The sequence below is a fragment of the Falco naumanni genome, chromosome 4 (genome assembly GCF_017639655.2).
Source record: "Falco naumanni isolate bFalNau1 chromosome 4, bFalNau1.pat, whole genome shotgun sequence".
Taxonomy (NCBI): domain Eukaryota; kingdom Metazoa; phylum Chordata; class Aves; order Falconiformes; family Falconidae; genus Falco; species Falco naumanni.
Genome location: NC_054057.1, coordinates 69374089 through 69392684, shown reverse-complemented (window position 1 = coordinate 69392684; position 18596 = coordinate 69374089). Strand labels below are relative to the sequence as shown.

Below are 18596 nucleotides of genomic sequence, written 5' to 3'. Positions count from 1 at the left end.
AATCAAAAGCATCACTGTTTAGCTACTGGAGCCAACTCTGAGCTATCCAAATCTCAGGTAGGAAGGACATACTGATTCCAGAACTGAACTTTAAAACATCAACTAAAAATATAGTACAGTCACAGTTACTGTCCACAGTGCTGAATACTTAAACTGTTTCATAAAGTAAAGGAATTTAATTGCCATTTCCAGAAATCACTTGGGCAGCTAGAGCAAATTCATAATTAGCCAACCAGGTAAAAAAGATCCTTTATTCAAAGGTTCATCCTACACACCATAACTCATCCATCACAGGGAAATGGAAACAGATATTTTTTTATTTTTATTTTTTACCATGAGATGAAGCCATATGTTTATATTTATAACTAAATTGAATAAACTTAGTATCTCATTCGTATCATAAACTTACCATTTGGACAGAAGAACACACTATAGGTATATTCTCTGGACAGTCCCTCTGGCTATATAAAGACAGAAATCCATGCATAAAAATACAGTACTCAGATTAGGAGTAACAGCTATTCAGTTTTACTTAAAAAATACAGAAATAATATTCTGCTACTGCAGAATTACTGTAAAATTATTACACTGTATTCTGTTAGCTAGAGATATGCTAACCACCACCAGCAAATCTCACACCACAGCATATTTCTTAGATAAACAAAGCAAGCTTATCCGATAAAATTTCTATCCCTTTTACGTCTGAACAGTATTGAAGATGTACCGGCATGAACTCAGAATCAAATGGGCTCTTTCTGTACACATACCACTACAATTTATTATTTCCAGTCATGTAAATATACAATAAATCAACTTGAAGATTCTTATAAATCTGTTTATATTTGATTAACTACCTAAAAAATTTCATGATTTGCCCATATTATAAATTCATATTTTCTTACCTCAATAACAACACTACTGCGAACATAATCCACTCCCAGTGGAGTCCTTTTGTCCACATAATTGTCCTCTGAGTGCTTGCCATTCTTTAAGGTCTGCATCCCATCCTGACAGCAATTAGTTCCACCATAAGCAAAAGCTTTTGCTAAGAAAGAAACACACGGGAAAAGAAACAGAAATTTTGAGATAGGAAGATCTTCAACATTTCAAGTGAAGATCTAAACTAATTAGATACAAGAGAGCTGTAAATAAAAAACACGATGTGTGCTTGATCAACTCTATCACCTTCATTCTGTTTTTGAATGGTCACCTAAACCTGGACAATATTTGGACAGCCACAGGGCAACAGAGAAACTCTTCCCTAGTTTCCAGTGCTGCAATTTTTTACGTGATTATTCTGCTTGAAAGATGTACAGAATTTTTGTTATTTAAAATTTTCCACTGATCTCTTCAGGGAGATGTAACAGGTCCAAAACTCACATGACCACATATCACACAACAGGAATAACAATGATTAGGGAATCTGTTGAAGTTTGTTCACACAGGTTCCTCAGTGCATTACAGCTATAGAATCTGTTTCTCTGAAACAAATGAGGTTGAAAAGCTAAGTTGGCAGGATGTGGAGTGACTGATTCCACTTTCAGTACTCAAAAATAAAAATTTTCTTCTGAAAGAGCAATGAAAAGAAAGACTTGTAAAACTCCTTCAAGCAGCAAGCTATTTTTATTTCTATACTACCAGTGATGTTGCTCAGTCCAAGCTCATTGAAGGACAAAACGATAGAGGTGGGTTTAGCTTCCCCAGGGGCAACGCACTTCTTTCTTGTCAGATGGTGTTTCCCAGGATGTCCAACAAACTTTATACCTTTTGGAACAGAAATCTTCACATGGACCTGTGAAAGTTTTTGAACGCCATTTATTGCAAATTTCAGCTGCAAAACCAACAAGTATATGTAAAAAATCTGAAAACCACTACATGTTTAATAAAATCACAGTATGCACAGATTATTAATTCTTCCAACCTTCTAGTAATATATTCGACTGACAGCATTACTTTCAGCTCAGCAGTTCTACAAGTGGTTCAGAAAGATACTACTGGAGATAGATAATGAGCTTGAGAAGAAAACATCTACAGAGACTGGATTTCTTGAAGAAAAGCATTCTTTCAAAATAAACTACTTTCAGCAGTTTTCTGATTAGGAAGGAGATTCTCCGTGGTTCAGCATCATATTTTTTGATATTTGTATTTCTGAAGTGGTGCAAGACACTTCAGACTACTACAGTTGTTTCAAGCTGAAAAATATAAAGCAATAGCATTTATTCACATTGAAAAGCAGTATTTTTATCTTGTTCAAAGCATTTATGCTGAGCGTATCACTGCATTATCCCTATACCTTATCTACTGTAACTTATAGATCAATTAGGAAATTCTGATCATAAAGCAGAACTTAGTAACTTAGCAGCAGGAATAAAGAAGCTGTTACCTCTACGCAGACAGCTAAGTAATTGTAGACAGTCAATGGGATTTTGGTCTGTTCTCCCCGGATGACATGGTATGGCAAAGTGAAATCAATGAAGAAAGGTTTAAATGTCTTTAGTTCTGTTTGACTGGCAATGCCCAACCCCTTCTCTTCAGACAGACCCACAGCTTCAGTTATCCAGGTAGTGATGGAGTCTGGCACTTCCACATGCAGCTCCGCTTCTCCTGATATGTTGCTACCAAAGAGGATAGAGAATAACTCAGTTTGATCAGATTAATGAAATGCTTCTGAATGAAGCTAAAGCACAGAGAGCCAAACATTTTGGGGAACTCCCTCCAGACCCAAACTTACAACATTGCATCAGTGTCTGCTTTGAACAACAGTTTATAAAAGGCTCAGTGTTTTTTTGAGAGCTATGGACATTTATAAGCAGCCAAACAGCAAATAGTTTCTTCCACAAAACATATTCTAACATACAAATTCTTACTGGATTAAAAGCTTTACAGGCATTTGCAGCCTTATTATAGAGTCACTTTTCTTAGAGGCGAAATGTAAAAAAATGAAACAAAGAAAAGAAAAGAATCCTAGACTGAGGACATGGATAAAAACAGTTCAGCAATAATTTATTTAACAGCTAGTGAAATAAAAGTAATTTCTGTTGGAACCCATTGTCCTTGTATACATTGCCACATCACAGACTCTGCTTGAACATAAGGACATATGAGAAATTTTCCAGACACCAAGTTCAGCAACTGCTTGTCCAGGGGAGTGTATTTTGATTCAGAAACATTTTGGTTCGTTGGTTTTTGGAATGCCTGACTCAGAAGATTTCCAAAACCATCATTTTCTTCCAATAAGGATTGAAACTAATTATTACAAATCAATTTTCTATTCTGAGTATTTAGCTTTACTGTGCATACCACAACAGGATATCATAAAACTGGTGTCCTCTTCCACGCTTTGTAATAATAGAAATTCAATTTTGTTCTGCAGACTTTGCTATTTCCCTCCTGCAAAGAAGCTTTGGCCTTGCCCGGAACAGAAAATATTTCCTCTAAAGCAAGAACAAAAGCTATTTCATGGCTCAATTGGCAGGATGATTGGTGCAGTTATGAGTACACCCTAAGGTTGTTTTCTCTCAAGTTCTTATTTATTCCCCAGAGCTTGATACACACGCTGCTAGCTCTGTAATCTTTTGAGAGCAATGTGCATCTTAGTTGGCATGGAACTCAAGAAAGCAAGATCCTCAGTATAAGCTCTGTAAGTCTACAGCAAACACACTGTCTTTCAACACTAACACCGCCTGATTCACATCCAGGACAAACCGAAGAACTGCACTTTCACTGCTTTTCAACTGATGGTTATTCACATCTTAGGCACCAATGAAGTATCTTTACTTTCATTATCTAAATCAACTGTTTGTAATTTTCAATGAGCCCAAGCTGTTGTAGTAACTAGGCAGCATATCATGTACTAGTCTGTGTGTATATTACAGTAGGAAAAGGATTAAACCAAAGAGTTTGATAAATAACTAGAGATCACTATGCCTTTGAATAGGCATGCTAGGGTCCGTCAGTTGCCAAGCCCTCTGGCCAACGAATGCAGTTCCCCAGCTCCAACTACAGAGTGGAGAGCCTGGGAAATGCACTCAGCTTGACAGCACCAAGTTATTTAAACTTCTTTTAAGCACACTAGTTTCTTAATATTTAGGTTTTCATCCTAAACTTGAGTTAGGCAGCCAGTACCTGCAATAAACTTCAGCCCTGAAGAGTGAGCAGAAGGGTGTCCTAGCTCCAGAACTGGCAGTATTCCAGTCTGCTTAACCAGACAATTTGTTGCAGCTGATGTTCTTTCCACTGGGATTTCAGCCCATAACCAGCATTAACATTATTTTCACACATGAGGGCACTTACACTTCTGGGCAGGGGCCCAAAGTACACACACATTTCCAGCCATTAGACCCTCCAGCCAGGCTCTAGGAATTTTTAGAATTGGTTTGGGAAGTTGACATTAGGCTTTTGTTTCTTTTGGGGGGGATTGTATATTATAATTATAAATGGTAGGAAAAAAAATTAATTCTTCCTGTTCAAGAGAGTGGAAATCAAGGAATGCTCAACTTGGTTGTTTCTAATGAAATGAAGTGGAGAAAATGCAATCTGCAACTTTTTATTCCACACTCTCCCACTTATAATTAACTGCCCCAGCTCGCTGAGGCCCAAACAGGCACTTCTGGAATTCTTTGTATATTTCTACAAAGCATATTTCATGCTCAATTGAACAGATTTGAATACACTTGCTGCAAGTTCCTGTCAAATTTAATTTATAATCATTTACTGAGAATGAAGTTTACTTGCAGACCTGCAGAAGCCTTTTATTTTTTATTTGTCTTTGAATTCCTTCAAATTATCCTAGATGTGCCGTTTCTGGGAGAGATTAGTTATCTGTTTGTTCATTATTTTTTTTTAGTTCCAGTTATACCTGGGGGAATCCATGATTTATTAGGCAGTAAATTAAGGTTTGGGGGAGATGCTTTTGATTCAGATGAAAGAGAAAGAAGGGCTCTGTGCAATTTAAAAAGCAATCAACATAGAATACTCACCAGCGCATGGTTAGGCTATAAGAGGATTTACAGATGCAGCTATTCTGCCTCCAGCTACTCACACATATTACTCTGGGATCACTTTCCCCTACAGCATACAGAGCAATTGATGCTAGAATAGGGGTGAAAAGGACAAAAAACAGTAGCACTCACTGAAGCTGACCTTTCTGGGTTACCCTAGGGTCCAAACACAAACCCAGACCCAACTCATCCCCCTCCATAAAGGTAAACTGGAACGAGGGGCTGGTCTTGCCTCTTAACTGTGAACGCTAGCAAGACTTCCCATTACCCTTCACTGTCTTATGTGGTGCACAGAATTCTGGTTCATATGACAATTTTAGCACAGAGCTAGAAATGCAACATCACTTCATATCTTACAGTCCCTTTTTATTGCAAGAGCAGTCTGACTTGCATTTACTGTGAGGCAAGCTTATGTAATGAGTATTTCCTCACAACAGTTTATCACTGCAAACCTATATCCTCACTTGCTCTTCAATAACACCCTTTCCATAAATGAGTAAAAGCTAGACATGTGTTGAACCAAACCATTGCTCCTTTTCTTCCCTGAAGATTCTCCTCTGCTTGTGACACCATGGTGAATTATACATGGGTTGCAATGTAGTCACAACCAAAAGGTTCAACCTGCAGTAATTGAATACACTTCAAGAGCAGATTAAATGTTACAAAGAAAGTGTATTGCTTAAAGCAGTAATAAACAAAAGCAACAACACCAAAAAATACCAGAGAATGCCACTGTAACTCCAGCAGGTTTTAAAGAGCTTTGTTTCCTGTAGCTGAAGAGTATATAACCCTCTAGACAAAATTAAGGAAATTCCCTGTCAATACCTGACATATTAAGGAAATACCCTGTCAATACCTGACATTGAAGCAGCGCCAAATCCACGTTTCAGGAAAGAAGGTTCTTTTTCTCTTCTCTGCTCTGCTGCAACAAGAAATAGATCCTTGACAATTAATTATTTTAACAAGATGGTTTTAACAGCAACTAGTAAGTCAGTGTTGTCACTTGAATGCAGCTCACATGACCCATCAAAACTCTAGCTAGTACAGAATCATTGGAAAGTGAACTGGTGTATCATTCATAACACAAATTACAGTCTTTCCAAATGATCCCATTGTGCACACACACATCAAACAGTCTGGAGACATAGAAAAAAACAGGATAAACAAGATAACCTTAAAAACTAGCATATATAATCTCAGAAAAAAGTTTTACAATCTACATTCTTACACCAAGCAAAATCAAAGGAAGCATATAGAGCACGTGACTTCCCATGATATCATGATGTGGCCTTGCTAATAGTAGTTACTACAATCACTACTTTATATTCCCCTCAGTTTCTTCTCTTGGAATTGCCTTATCTCTAATATTTTCATAATTTAGTCCATTTTTCTACAGCTGGCACGCTTCATTATCTTTTTCTTAACTAACCTCCAAAACTTTGCTAAGAGAGGCCACCAGGTGGTTCAGAATACAAAGGGAAGGCACATCCTCAGTTGCAGCATTAGTCATAGCACTTCATGACTTTTTCCTCATGCTGTCTGTCATTTTATTTATTTTGACCACCAGCTGAATGGTCAAAATAATGAGCAATGAGCAACTCTGCAAAACAAGGGCTAGCTTGCAAATATTGAGAAGCAACAACTAATCGACCGGAAACCAAGATATGCAAAAAGATTCAAATGATCATCATGAAGAATGTTACTTTGCATTTTTCCAGGACTAATTTCAATTTAACAAAGCAGTGTCAGTTATAATTTTTGTTAGGTCTGTCAAGAAAATGGAAGAGTTTCCCCACCACCACCTTGTCTAAACCAAACAGATTCCTGGCAGCATGGAAGTAGAAATCAGTAGAATACAGCATGGAAGTAGAATACAGAAAAAGAATAGCTAAGAGTAACATAGACAATATGCATTAAAATAAAAATGTTACCTTGGTGTTATTTTAGAATGCATTGTAGCCACCAACGTCCCAGTATGTGGCTGAAAAGCTGGAACAGCCTCATCTGTGTACATGCCTCCATTCTGTCTGTGGTTTAAGCTCACTATATCAGTCATTACAACCAAGCCAGTTTCCTAGACAATAGAAATGAAGACCACAAAACAAAAGCAAGGGGAAATTTTTTTTAAAAAAATTAAACATATGCCAATAAAAACTTTTCTGAATAGAATTCCCCAACCTTATTCCAACGTTTATGCGGTAAATTGCAATTGAAACTTGAGGATTTTTTAAAACTTTATCTAAAAATGAATGCTAATGTGAAAATAGGCACTTTATAGGCAGAGGTTTTATTTGAAAGGTCTTATTTGCTTGGAAAAAGTATTTAAACCAGTATCTAACGTTACTGGGTGTGTGTAACTGCCAGGCAGCTACAGGTGAAAAATTATTACACATATTTTTCCCCTAGAAAATTACATTACAGCTTTTTACCCTTCCTAAAAGTTTCCAGTGTGTTCTGCTGCAGTTAGCAGGCAGCTCTCACATCAGACATCACCAATCCTGCACTACCAGGAATGCCAAGCAAAATGGAAACTGTCCACATAGCTTCACAGTAAAAATACAGAATTCATAAAAAAGCTGTCTGCCAGCTCTGTCCCCTAAATGCACTTATTCATAAGAGACAGTAGTTCCCAAACACCAAAGGGAGTATGAGCTTTGTTCTTTTCACATACACATCCAATTATTAATAATCATGTACACAGCAATGCATACATACCAGCTATTAGCATATGTATCTTTTCCCAAGAGTTTACACCTCTTGGTAAGAGGAAAAAACCTTCAGAACAAAACCCCAAGAGATCACAGGGAGAGAAGCAGCAGCAACTCCTGCAGCAGTGGATAGTAATGAGGATTTAATTGAGGCATTGGGGGAGTATGTGGAAGCCTATGGGATTTAAGACAACACAGAACAATTTAGCTAAAAAGGACAAAGAATGAAGAGACAGAGGATCTGAAGGAATCAAGGCTCATTATTATTAGCAGGTAGGTGGATTAAAAATGGAAAGAACATAAAACATCAGACCTGTGACACTGGCTCTCTAGGCTTTAAGAGCAGCAAGTAGTAAAAGCCTATGTAAAGAATACAAAACATGTAACACGCATAGCATGGCCTTCCATGTGGCATGTCCTTACAGCTTCACATAGCCAGGGAACAGAGATTACATGCTGCAGCAGCACGGAAGGCAAAGAGGTAGGATGTCAGCAGAGTCTGCAAGGTTGGATGGACTCTACTGTGCAACTGTAGGAAGGGAAGAAAGAGGCTAATGAACAGAACTTTTCAAATAGATCAGGTAAAAATCGTTTTAATCAAAAGGAAAGCAAGAAGCTAATGGAAACATAGTAGCATGTCTTTTAAAACTTAGAGATGACTGAACTGGTTTTAGCTTAAAGGACTTCATTGTTAGTATCCAAAGCAGTGAAGAAATGCATTAGTGCGTGAGTACATTAAAAAACCCCAACAAACCTAACTTGTTTTAAGTGCTCAGCCTGAATGCTGATGCAAATACATGGCACAGACCAAAGGAAATAAGATTTTTAAAATCTGACAAGTTTAACTATTGAAAGACACCAACCAAACACAACTGCCTAAATATATGGCATTTAAGTAATAACCAGACAAAGGATAAAAAGAAAACATTACTGATCTTTCAACACAGATGGCCACAGAAGCTTTCTGAACTAGGGCAGGAAAAAAGTTTAAAGGATTTCCAGAGAACAGTCTAAAAGTGAAAAGGCTATAAGGAAAGACTCACATCCTACCTTCCTTCCCTGTCAAAGTAACTGCAGAAGGGATCTGCAAGCTCACCCATGACTGGAAGAATCTTCTGGTCCCTTGTCTAATTCTCCAGAGCATCAGCATGAATTACTTCACCCAACAGGATATCTGGCCCTCTCATCAAGATTGGCCAAAATCAAAACACATTTCTCCAAGATTTTTGCTGCAGCTGTACTCTCTGTTCTCAGAAATCACTTTTCAGCCTACCCCCCAGCAGAAACAGCTCTGATATGAAAAAAAAACCCACAATGGCCTACAGAGCTGAAAATTATCCTGCAAACATAAAAGTAAAAAAGACACTCCATAGAGAAGTGAGGCTAATTCTTCCTACTGTAAACGCGAAGCGAGCATCCTTGGTGATGTCCCAGTGCCAGGGAAACACAGAAGATCTACGGCGTCTACGTGAGGACATGCCTGGCCACCAGAAGTGCCCTTCTTCCTTTGGAGCTCCAAAAGCATCAGATACATCGTACTCTGCAAGCTCCTGAAACACCTGCAGGGAAAGGGAAGAGACTGCTGTCCTTCGGTATAAAGGCTACTAACTAAAGGTAAAGTGCATTTAGTGGTACTAACAGAAAGACATCAGTGCCTTAAGCTTCCTTTTACCTGACTGGCTGTCAGCTGAAAACCTGTCTTCAGCAGGTAGACACTCTTATCCACAGTGGCAATGCAGACACAGCTTGATTTTGCAGCTCTGACCTTGATGTTCACAACATCACCAGGTCTTGTTTCATTTGCCGAGAGAGCCACAGAAACCTAAGAATTTAACATTAAATCCCATTATCTTGACTCAAAATCAGCAGACAGAACTACAAAGATAACAAGACACCACCCCTTCCTCTCCACTAGCTACATTGCCAATACCTGATTTTCAAAGGAGGACTTCACAGTGAACTGCAGGCTGTCTGTGACCCCTTCTCCATTCTCCCTGACATAATACACCAGAAGACGGCCCAAGGGAGCCATGTTGTGAACTACTGAGAAACGGAGGAATGTCATGCAGACTTCAACCTCTGCTGCAGGGGTACTGGTAGGTGCTAAAAAATAAATCGTAAAAGGGACAGTTTCATTTATCAAAATCACTCTCTTCCTCCCTATTCAAATGCTGCAAGGCGCAGAACTTTACATCCAGGACTTGCATCCTTCACAAACTCTTCTTGAACTCAGAATCTTTTCCCTTTTTCTTTTCTTTGTGAAAGCTGATAGACAATTAGCACCCATAACATAATGAGCAATATGGAGAAGGTGGGTAGAGATTGACTACCCAGTGTTTTGCCTGCCATAAACCCAAGGAAATACACAATTAAGTTATCAAGCCATTTAAAATAAACAAGAAAAGTATCCATTGCTGCAGAACACTGCAGAGAGAAAAAGTATTAATGGGTTTGAAAAAGGATTATGCATCATTTCACCAGCAGCAGTTAAATAGAATCATAGAACAGTTTGGCTTAGAAGGGACCTTTAAGAATCATCTAGTTCCAAGCCCCCTGCCTTGGGCAAGGACATCTTTCACTAGATCAGGTTGCTCAAAGCCCAGTCCAGGCCCTGGCCTTTAACACTTCCAATGATGGAGCAACCAGTGTGCCTCTGGGCAATCTTTAAATACAACAGCTCAGAACCAACCTTCAGTGAAGAAAGTCATTACAAATTCTTAAACCACTGGTTACCAGAAGCTGGGTGGGCACATCTAGGAAAGTTTCTTTTACTTTTTACCAAATTATCTGAAACTGGCTGCTATTGCATATGTTGCTAGGATAGACAGACTGTTGTATGCATCTTCCCATGCACACCATTCTTTATCCCCAGTTCCCTGAATTCACCAGATTTGTATCTTTCTGTTATTCCTTGTACAAACTAGGAGGCCACACTTCATTTCGCTTCCCATGCTAACGGAACGATCTTCTCCTTTAGCCTGATTGCTGCTACCACTCCATCTATGTTCTCTTCCTAGTTTTAAGCTCAACCAGCTTAGTACATTGCCCCAGCCCCATCATACGCTTCCGTGCTACTCAGCTGATCCCAAGCCAAGCATATTAAACTAGAGGGGTTTTAACAGAGAAGCTACAGAAAGACTAGAGAAAACTCTGCAAGAATTACCCCTCTTGGAGAAACTTACCTTGTTCCTATGACTATGTGTGCAATGGATCGGTATTTTTCTTGCACAAAATGATTCTGTGCCCTTTAAGGACCACCAAATTCAAAAAAAGAGGATACTTAGGTTTGCAGAAAGTTTGTTTTTCCTTGAAAACAGGGGTGAGTTTGCATTTCTGATGCTAGCTACCTGTTCCTGGGAAGTGTGCGATATCAATGTTCTTCTCAAAGGGAAAGGTGGCTCTTTTGCTCCTCTGCTGGGTGATGTTACTGGGCTGCAGTCCTGAAAGGACAATGTTGCCTCGTGATGCCACTTCATAATGTAGAGTGAAGTTGCAAGGACATGTGGACTTCACTGCAATCCATGCCTCCTCTCCTACCTGCACCCAGAGACAGAAAAGCAAAAGATCTGGTCTGTTACAATGCATGCTTTAATTTATAAAGCACAGAAATCTATTTGGGTTTCAGTCCACATGAGACATGACCCCGCTGTTAAGAAATGTATATTACATTAGCACTGTTTTCATGAACTTTTTTCACAATAAATAGGGGTCTGTGCTCAGCTCTTCACTCCCTGCAGATCTAACAGGAGAATGGGCTGGGGGGTTGCATGCACTAATGAAACAATAAAGGAATCTCTGGAATCCTGAAAGTTAAGCCTTTTGGCATGGAGCAGCTGTCAGAATTGGTTGAATTTTAGACACCTCTTCAGCAGTCCAGCCCAAAAAAGAAAGAGATGGGTTGGGGGTGGGAAGAGATGTGTATTTGATAGTCTTTGCAGTTGAACTGAGATTATACATGGTGATTACTTTCATATGGCAAATACTAATTCAAACATAACCAAGCGTGGCATGAAATTACTGGAAATAGATCTGAGGAAAAATACTTCCAAATTACACAAGTCTTGATATTAATTTGCAAGTCTAGCACTCAAGGAGCTGTCAAACACATAAATAAATGAGAAGAGAGCTTCTTTTTTCTGGGTAAACTCATTTGATGACTGCAATAGGCTTCAGAGCAACACACTGACTTCCTGCACTTTTTGTGCACTGAAGTCCTACAGCCAGAGGTACTCACCAAGTACTGAATACCCTGAGACAAACCCCCCAAATACAGCCAATCCCAACAGCACAGACATCAGTGCACAGTCACGGGATTAGGACTGGGTCATGTCTGGCTAAGTAATAAGCCCTCCACGAAGGAGATGACTTTCCTAGGAACACAAACTTCTTGCTTCTGGGATACGAGGAGCAGCTAACACTTGTGTTAACTATGGTTTCTTCAGCAACTTCCACTCCTGACCCTCCTGCCGTTTTAAAGCATAGCACTGCCCAACTAAGACTGTTAAGGCTGAACAGCAATATTAAATCCTAATGAAATCTTTCAGAAAACCTCCACTTACAGTGTCATCTTTCCAGAAAGTATATATGGTACAAACTGAAATGGCAAGGACTTGAATACAAGGAGCTGCTAATGGTTAAATACAGTAAGAATGCCATAGAGGCCACGAAGTGCCTCGTGACATTAAATATTTGAAGTATTAAGAATTCCCCAGTGAAAATGATGAAATAATTAATTTTAAAATGAATGTAGCTAATTGGAACACCCAGTAAGAGCTGGCAAAGCAGGGAAACAGTTCCTACCATCAGCTGGTCATCCAGCTCCTAGCTTTCCCACAGAAGAATTAGTTCTAATCAAGTTATAATAAGAACGATGTGTCCAGATTAGCAGTGTATAATCCCCTTTCCATACCTCAGGAAACTTGTAGAAGATTAATTAGCCATTAAACTTCCATGAAATGCAATGATTAAAAAAAATTGCTCTTATTTGGATACCAAGAGTCTGAAACCAACCTGACGGATCTGCTCACAATGGAAATCTAAGTGTGTATATTGCCAAAACCCACGTTTTTTTTTTCTGCAAAGCAATATGCAGACCCTCAGCATATCTTCTTGGGAAGAGAACAAACCCTAAACAACCCACAGTAAAACAATATGCAACAGGAATCACGGTTAAATCAGATCTTTCCTTCAGGAGAGAGGCCACAACAACAATTATTTGGAAGGACTACATTTCTAGAGAGGCACCTACAAAAACTACAAAAGATGACAAGATAACTATGGTCATAGTTCGATAACTGGAAGAATAAATAGATCCAGCTGAGATTTAAACTGGAAGTTCTAATGAGACTACACAGACCTAATCTGGACCTTCAGTAATTGAGCTATTCCTACTAATATCACTTCCAATCTTTCAACATTTGTTGACTTGAACTAAAGCATGTAATTTTCACTGAGCAATTCATATGTGAATGTTACCGAGATGCACAGAACATATATTCAAATATGAAAAACTTAGATGTTGCCAGCACCTGTATTCACCCTCTCTCCCCTGTCTGCACAGCACAAAGGAGAATGAGGTGCTGTGCAAAGCATCAAAGGTATTTTTTGTTTAGAGCCAAGTGCAGCCCACATTGAACAACTATTTATTTGGTGGCTGAAATGCAGCTACTTCAGACTTTGTAGTGGAAACAATAACAGTCCAGGATCCCAGAAACAGAAATGGCTAGAAATATTTAATTAGAACAAAGTACTTTAAGCCAAGAAATGCAGTTTTTGCCACAATGGAATATGAAGACTACATACCTGGAAAGGTTTATCTGGTGCCTGGAGCTGGATGTGACACTTGCTGGGCGAGTACCAGCTACTGATGGACAAGTAGTTTGGCAGATACTGATCCCCAGATGGTTTCCCATCAATCGCAGTCACTTTGGTCTTAACAAAAGTTACATCTGAATGTTACGCATACATAGAAAGCCTGATGTACTCTCTTCTTACATTGTATCCCCATCTCCCATTTTATACTTTCCAGCTCTTCATCTCTTGTCATCTTTACATAGCAACAGTACTCTCCAAATTCTAGACCCTTACTACTGTATGTTAAGCTGTATTCCAAGAAGCATCTTTTCATGATGGTTATCAACACCAGTTCTATTGGCAGCAAGAAACAAAGTAAGTGTTTGCTGCAGTTAAATCAAGAAGTTGAAGCTAAAAGGCACCGATTTCCTGTTTGTAGCACTGATTTATAAAGTGCAGGTTTGATAAGATTAGTTATGTTAAAGCCCACTAATCCTATAAAGAGCTTTGACCCACCTCCAGCCAGACATATTGGGCAGCTGTAGGGATGGAGGGGATTTCAAACTCCACCAGGCCATTTCTTGATACCAGTTCACTTGTATAAACGTTGTCCTTTGGTGTGAGTTCAGCTTTAATTCGGATAGTGACTTTGTTAGCTGGACTTCCATCAGGGTAAGTGACTTCTACCTACACAGTGTTTCATTTACAGAACAACAGTTTTTACATTATAGGCAATTCCAGTCAAGGACAGAAACAGCAGGTGGGAAAAATACACCAGAACATGGTATAACATCCTGGGATGAAGTCAGTATAACCTTTTATCAGCCACATGACAGTGTCTCTACTTTTAATCTTACCTTTCCTTTGTAAGGCAGTCCAGGTTTGAAATGTTTTCTGGTATCCTTGGAGTACTTGATATCAATCAGCTGTTTCTGAACAGGTGTTGAGTCATCAAATGTAACCTGCTTGCTTCCATCAGAACTGATCACCGTGGCCCAGATATTGACTGTGCCTCGAAAATGTTCTGGAACATCAGCTGGCATCATGTCTTTCACACACACATTGAAAACAGCAGAGCCATCAATCTACAAAGTGTGTTGGGGAACAGAAACATAAGTTTGCATTCACACTCAAAAAGGGTCTAGAAGCCAAATCTAAAGTGTAGGCACTTGCTACAGTGAGTTCGCAGCAGTATTTTTAAAGGATGTGGAGTGAATGGAGAGTGGGTGAAGCAAGGAAGAAAGCAAGCAAGTTTCATTTTCCTCCCTTATCCATCCACTAGCTCTGTCACAGTCCCTCATTCTCATATTCTCCCTCACCACTATATGCTCTAAAACCAGATCAATACTATGCCAACAAATTCTCATCCCCCCCAAATCATAAACACACAATGTAAATATACGTAATATCTTTATTACACTGGATCCAATTATTGCATTCATTCATTTATTTTCTGATATGCCATCAGTAACATTAAATAGAGCTCTGGTACTAATGTCAAAGAGTACAGATCAGGTAATTTTTTGCAGCTGACTCCGTGGTCTCCCTCACCTGGGTGGTCTTGAGGACAGGGTGTCCCACTTCATGCCTGTAGTACCCTACACCATTTATAGTCATATTGACAATTAACTTTCCTGTCACTGGTTTTCCAAATGTATATCTGCAATGAAAAGAAGATTATAATGAATAACTTCCAGCTGTTTTGCATTTTCCTGACTATATCAAGGCTAGTACCATGTGACCTACACATCTAGAAAACAGAAAGAAATACCACAGAATGTTTTCCAGCTTGTTATTGTCAACACATTTTATGAAGGTTCTTACATAGGAAAACTTCTGACAAGGACCAGAAAGCATCCAAAAAGTCTGCAGAAGATTCAGGCTCCAGTGACTGCACCATCCTGTGGCTGTACTACAGTCCATAACAATGAAACTTTATCCGGGACATGTTCCTACCTGGCATGGACAGTTCCTTTTTCACAGAGTGAAAGGTCACGAATGTAGCGAGGGGGATCAATCAGCAACTCAAACTTTGGTAATACTACAATGAAAAGAAATACAACAGAATCTTTTCAAGGAGATCTTACTGTCCAGGTTATAGCAAAAGCATATACAGCTCTGACAAGATCGCTGCTTATGGTCAGATGAGGGCAGCGTAGCTAACACTAGAAGGGACAGAACTCAGCAGAGAACGAATCAACAAAAGTCGTAAACTGTGACCATCTAGGTGAGACGACCTTAGCAAAACACCCTGAGATTTTTACTGCTTTTCAGAGGAATCTGTGTTCCAGGATTTGAGCCTGAGCTTTTTCTATTAGATACATGGTAAAGAGGACAACTCGCTACTGACTCCTCCACAATATGTTAGGAATACAGGTGAGATATTAGCAGTTGTCAGTGTCTACAAATGCTTGTGTGATCAGGTCAGATGTCATAGATAGTGTGCTGGGTGTAACGATGCCCACCTTTCATCAGAGGGACTCGGACTGAAAAAGGGGGTAGCAAAAAAAAGAATTCAGAATTTCAAGGAGGGCTCTGGGAAAGGAAGGAAAGCACTGACAGACTGAAGGCATCTTAAAGAGTTTTCCAAAGCAAAATTAAATCTTTGTTACACGAATAGATCATACAATATGACATCCCATTTCAGGTCCTTTATGAAGTGTGGAGGACAGGAACAAAGGGCTTGATTAAGTTACAAATGTCTATACCCCTGAAGTACATAGCCTCTAAAGAGTTTTTCCTCACGACCTTTTAGAAGTTTCATCTCAAGTACTAACATTTCATAATATTTTGTTCTTCCAAATGCACTTGAGTTATAGCCAAAGTTGATTTCGATACAACTCACCGTATTTCTGAACTTCAAAGGATTTGTTGTATGTGTGCCCCTGCATTTCAGCAAATATGAGCCATTCACCAAACACTGGCTGATCAGACAAAGGAAAAGTCATATTTACAATACCTGAAAAAGGAAACAACATACTATGAACTCTGTGTCACTCATCATCCCTTGTCAAGGCTTGTTGAACACAACTCAGTATAAGCAGAAGCAAAGGCAAACAACAATACACTGAGAAAAAATAATTTGAAACTTACCACAACAAAATGGTTTCAAATTGCTCCACTCTATCATACGAGACCCCCGAGGATCCTGCATAGTGGTTTAGGAACGAGAAACATCACAGTGAAAATGAATATCACTAACACATTTAACTCAGTTTGCAACAAAGAACTTCATTTTGTAATATATACACTTCACTAACAGCTCAAATGTAACTAACATCTGCCAAATTTTTTCTGAAGATACTTTACCAGGGGGTATTCTAAAATTCAGACTCATTTAAGGACACTGCTTCTATAACCAATGCACACAAGCACTGTCAAGTGACAGATCTTTCACCTATCTTATAAGACACCTATCTTCGATGGGATGAACTGGCCTCTGAAGATGCTTTCTATTAATAAAGGGAGCTGTACAACTAACAAGACATTTTTTAGATGACTAAGTCAGATGAAATTAATCCCGCTGTTTTTGTCAGCATTAAATCTGTGACTGAATGCAAACAAGAGGGTGAATTCTTCTGCTTGCTGACAGCTAAAGAAAACACATGGTTTAAAAAAAAAAAAAAAAAAAAAAGACTAGACACAGAAGGAACCTCTCATTCACCTCATAAGGAAGAAGACAGGAGCACCCTTTCCTTGCCATGAATTTCTATTGTCCACTATCATAATGTTTGGGTGCAGAGATGAGAATGGCCCTGCTATATCAGCCCAGCCAGATGAAGGATAGGAGTGTGTCTGCATTGAAAAGAAGGGAGAAATTGAGTGGGACTGTTACATTTATTAACCCCAGTGAATCTAGCCAATTTCTTCTCAGGCTGAAAAATGGGAATGGATTTCTGAAACTGAAGTAGAAAACAAGTATATTTGTTGATGATAACAAAAAAAGCAAGACACAAAGATCAGTTAAAGACACAGGGATAGAGGTAATTGCACAGGTTACAGTTGGGAATGGCCATAATGGACTTGAAAAGGCACAGACGCATGACTGGTTCCTCTCAAGGCTACAAGAATCTTGTGCCTCTATAGGATACATGCTAGATGACTGGCAGACAGATACTCACCACCACATAAGCTTCAATCTGAAAGGAAAGAAAAAAAAAAGAATAAAAAGCTTTACAAAACAAAGCTACTTTTCTGCTTCTTGTGATGAACTGCTGAGACACAGCACAAAGTGACAAAGTTTAAACATCTCTATTTTGGTAAGACTAGCCTGAGAAACACACATTTCACTCACACATCCAAGTGGAGAAGTAATACCTTGCATATCCATGCATTACCTAAACAAAGTGCAAGTCTGAAAAATTCTAACTGCTTTGGCATAGTTACATCATATTTCCTAGTGTTACAAAAGCGTGTATTCTCCTTCATCAGTAATGTGACCAACTAAATTGTAAATAACAACAAGCAATCCCAAGATATGCCTAAATAGGTTAAAAAAATCCAACTATATTTCTGCTAAATGTATGTTAGAATAAAACACAGGTTGCCAAGTATTCCATCATATTTTACAGTGTGAAAGAAAAGTTTTCTTTACCCTGTCATTGACTGGTCTCAAGTCAGAAGTCACCATAAAGAGGTTTATCAACACTAAAAAAAGGAAAAGAGGAAATTTATTAGTCATCACAGCTGACACTGAGCAGAATATCTCATCCTAGAATCTACCCTCGAGAAAAGTTTTGCTTGAAAGCAGCCCTAGCATCTGGCTAGTTCTCCAAGGTCACTTTACCCTTCTGCTTGGGCTTATAGACAGGTTTATCAGTCTGGATGAACACTGATGATCCCTTGCTGTCAATGGTTACTGTGGTATAGTTGTGAAAAATGTAGCCTTCCTCTGCTAAATGCCGGTTGCCCCAGACTTTTAGATGTGCTTGTCCACGAAGTCCTGAAGGCACCTAGAAAACAGACCACAAGTTGAGGAAGACACAGAAAAGCCTTTGCGCTTTCTGGGGAATATAACTGACACTGAAGTGAGCAAAGAGCAGCCACTTGTTCAGTGCAACTATGTGTTAGTAATAAAAAGAAAATGAGGAACATA

The 18596-nt window shown here is 39.0% G+C and overlaps 1 protein-coding gene across 5 annotated transcripts in view; it reads right to left on the bottom strand.

Annotated features, from left to right (window-relative positions):
• The window catches only part of CPAMD8 (C3 and PZP like alpha-2-macroglobulin domain containing 8), a 53994-nt gene that overhangs the window by 29353 nt on the left and 6045 nt on the right, over positions 1-18596 (bottom strand). For 2 of the 5 annotated variants that reach the window (XM_040589875.1, XM_040589877.1), the window contains exons 4-23: positions 18288-18453; positions 18096-18148; positions 17623-17640; positions 16595-16649; positions 16347-16460; positions 15458-15542; positions 15053-15161; positions 14359-14586; positions 14018-14188; positions 13511-13639; positions 11056-11245; positions 9639-9811; positions 9381-9530; positions 9106-9267; positions 6932-7074; positions 5857-5922; positions 2384-2615; positions 1639-1792; positions 903-1045; positions 410-461 (exon numbers count right to left, since the gene is read on the bottom strand). In XM_040589875.1, the coding sequence (XP_040445809.1) occupies positions 410-461; positions 903-1045; positions 1639-1792; positions 2384-2615; positions 5857-5922; positions 6932-7074; positions 9106-9267; positions 9381-9530; positions 9639-9811; positions 11056-11245; positions 13511-13639; positions 14018-14188; positions 14359-14586; positions 15053-15161; positions 15458-15542; positions 16347-16460; positions 16595-16649; positions 17623-17640; positions 18096-18148; positions 18288-18453 (2593 nt within the window). Of the gene's footprint in view, positions 1-409; positions 462-902; positions 1046-1638; positions 1793-2383; positions 2616-5856; positions 5923-6931; positions 7075-9105; positions 9268-9380; positions 9531-9638; positions 9812-11055; positions 11246-13510; positions 13640-14017; positions 14189-14358; positions 14587-15052; positions 15162-15457; positions 15543-16346; positions 16461-16594; positions 16650-17165; positions 17288-17622; positions 17641-18095; positions 18149-18287; positions 18454-18596 lie in introns of those variants that run through there. The other 3 variants (XM_040589876.1, XM_040589878.1, XM_040589879.1) reach the window with 3 other exon arrangements.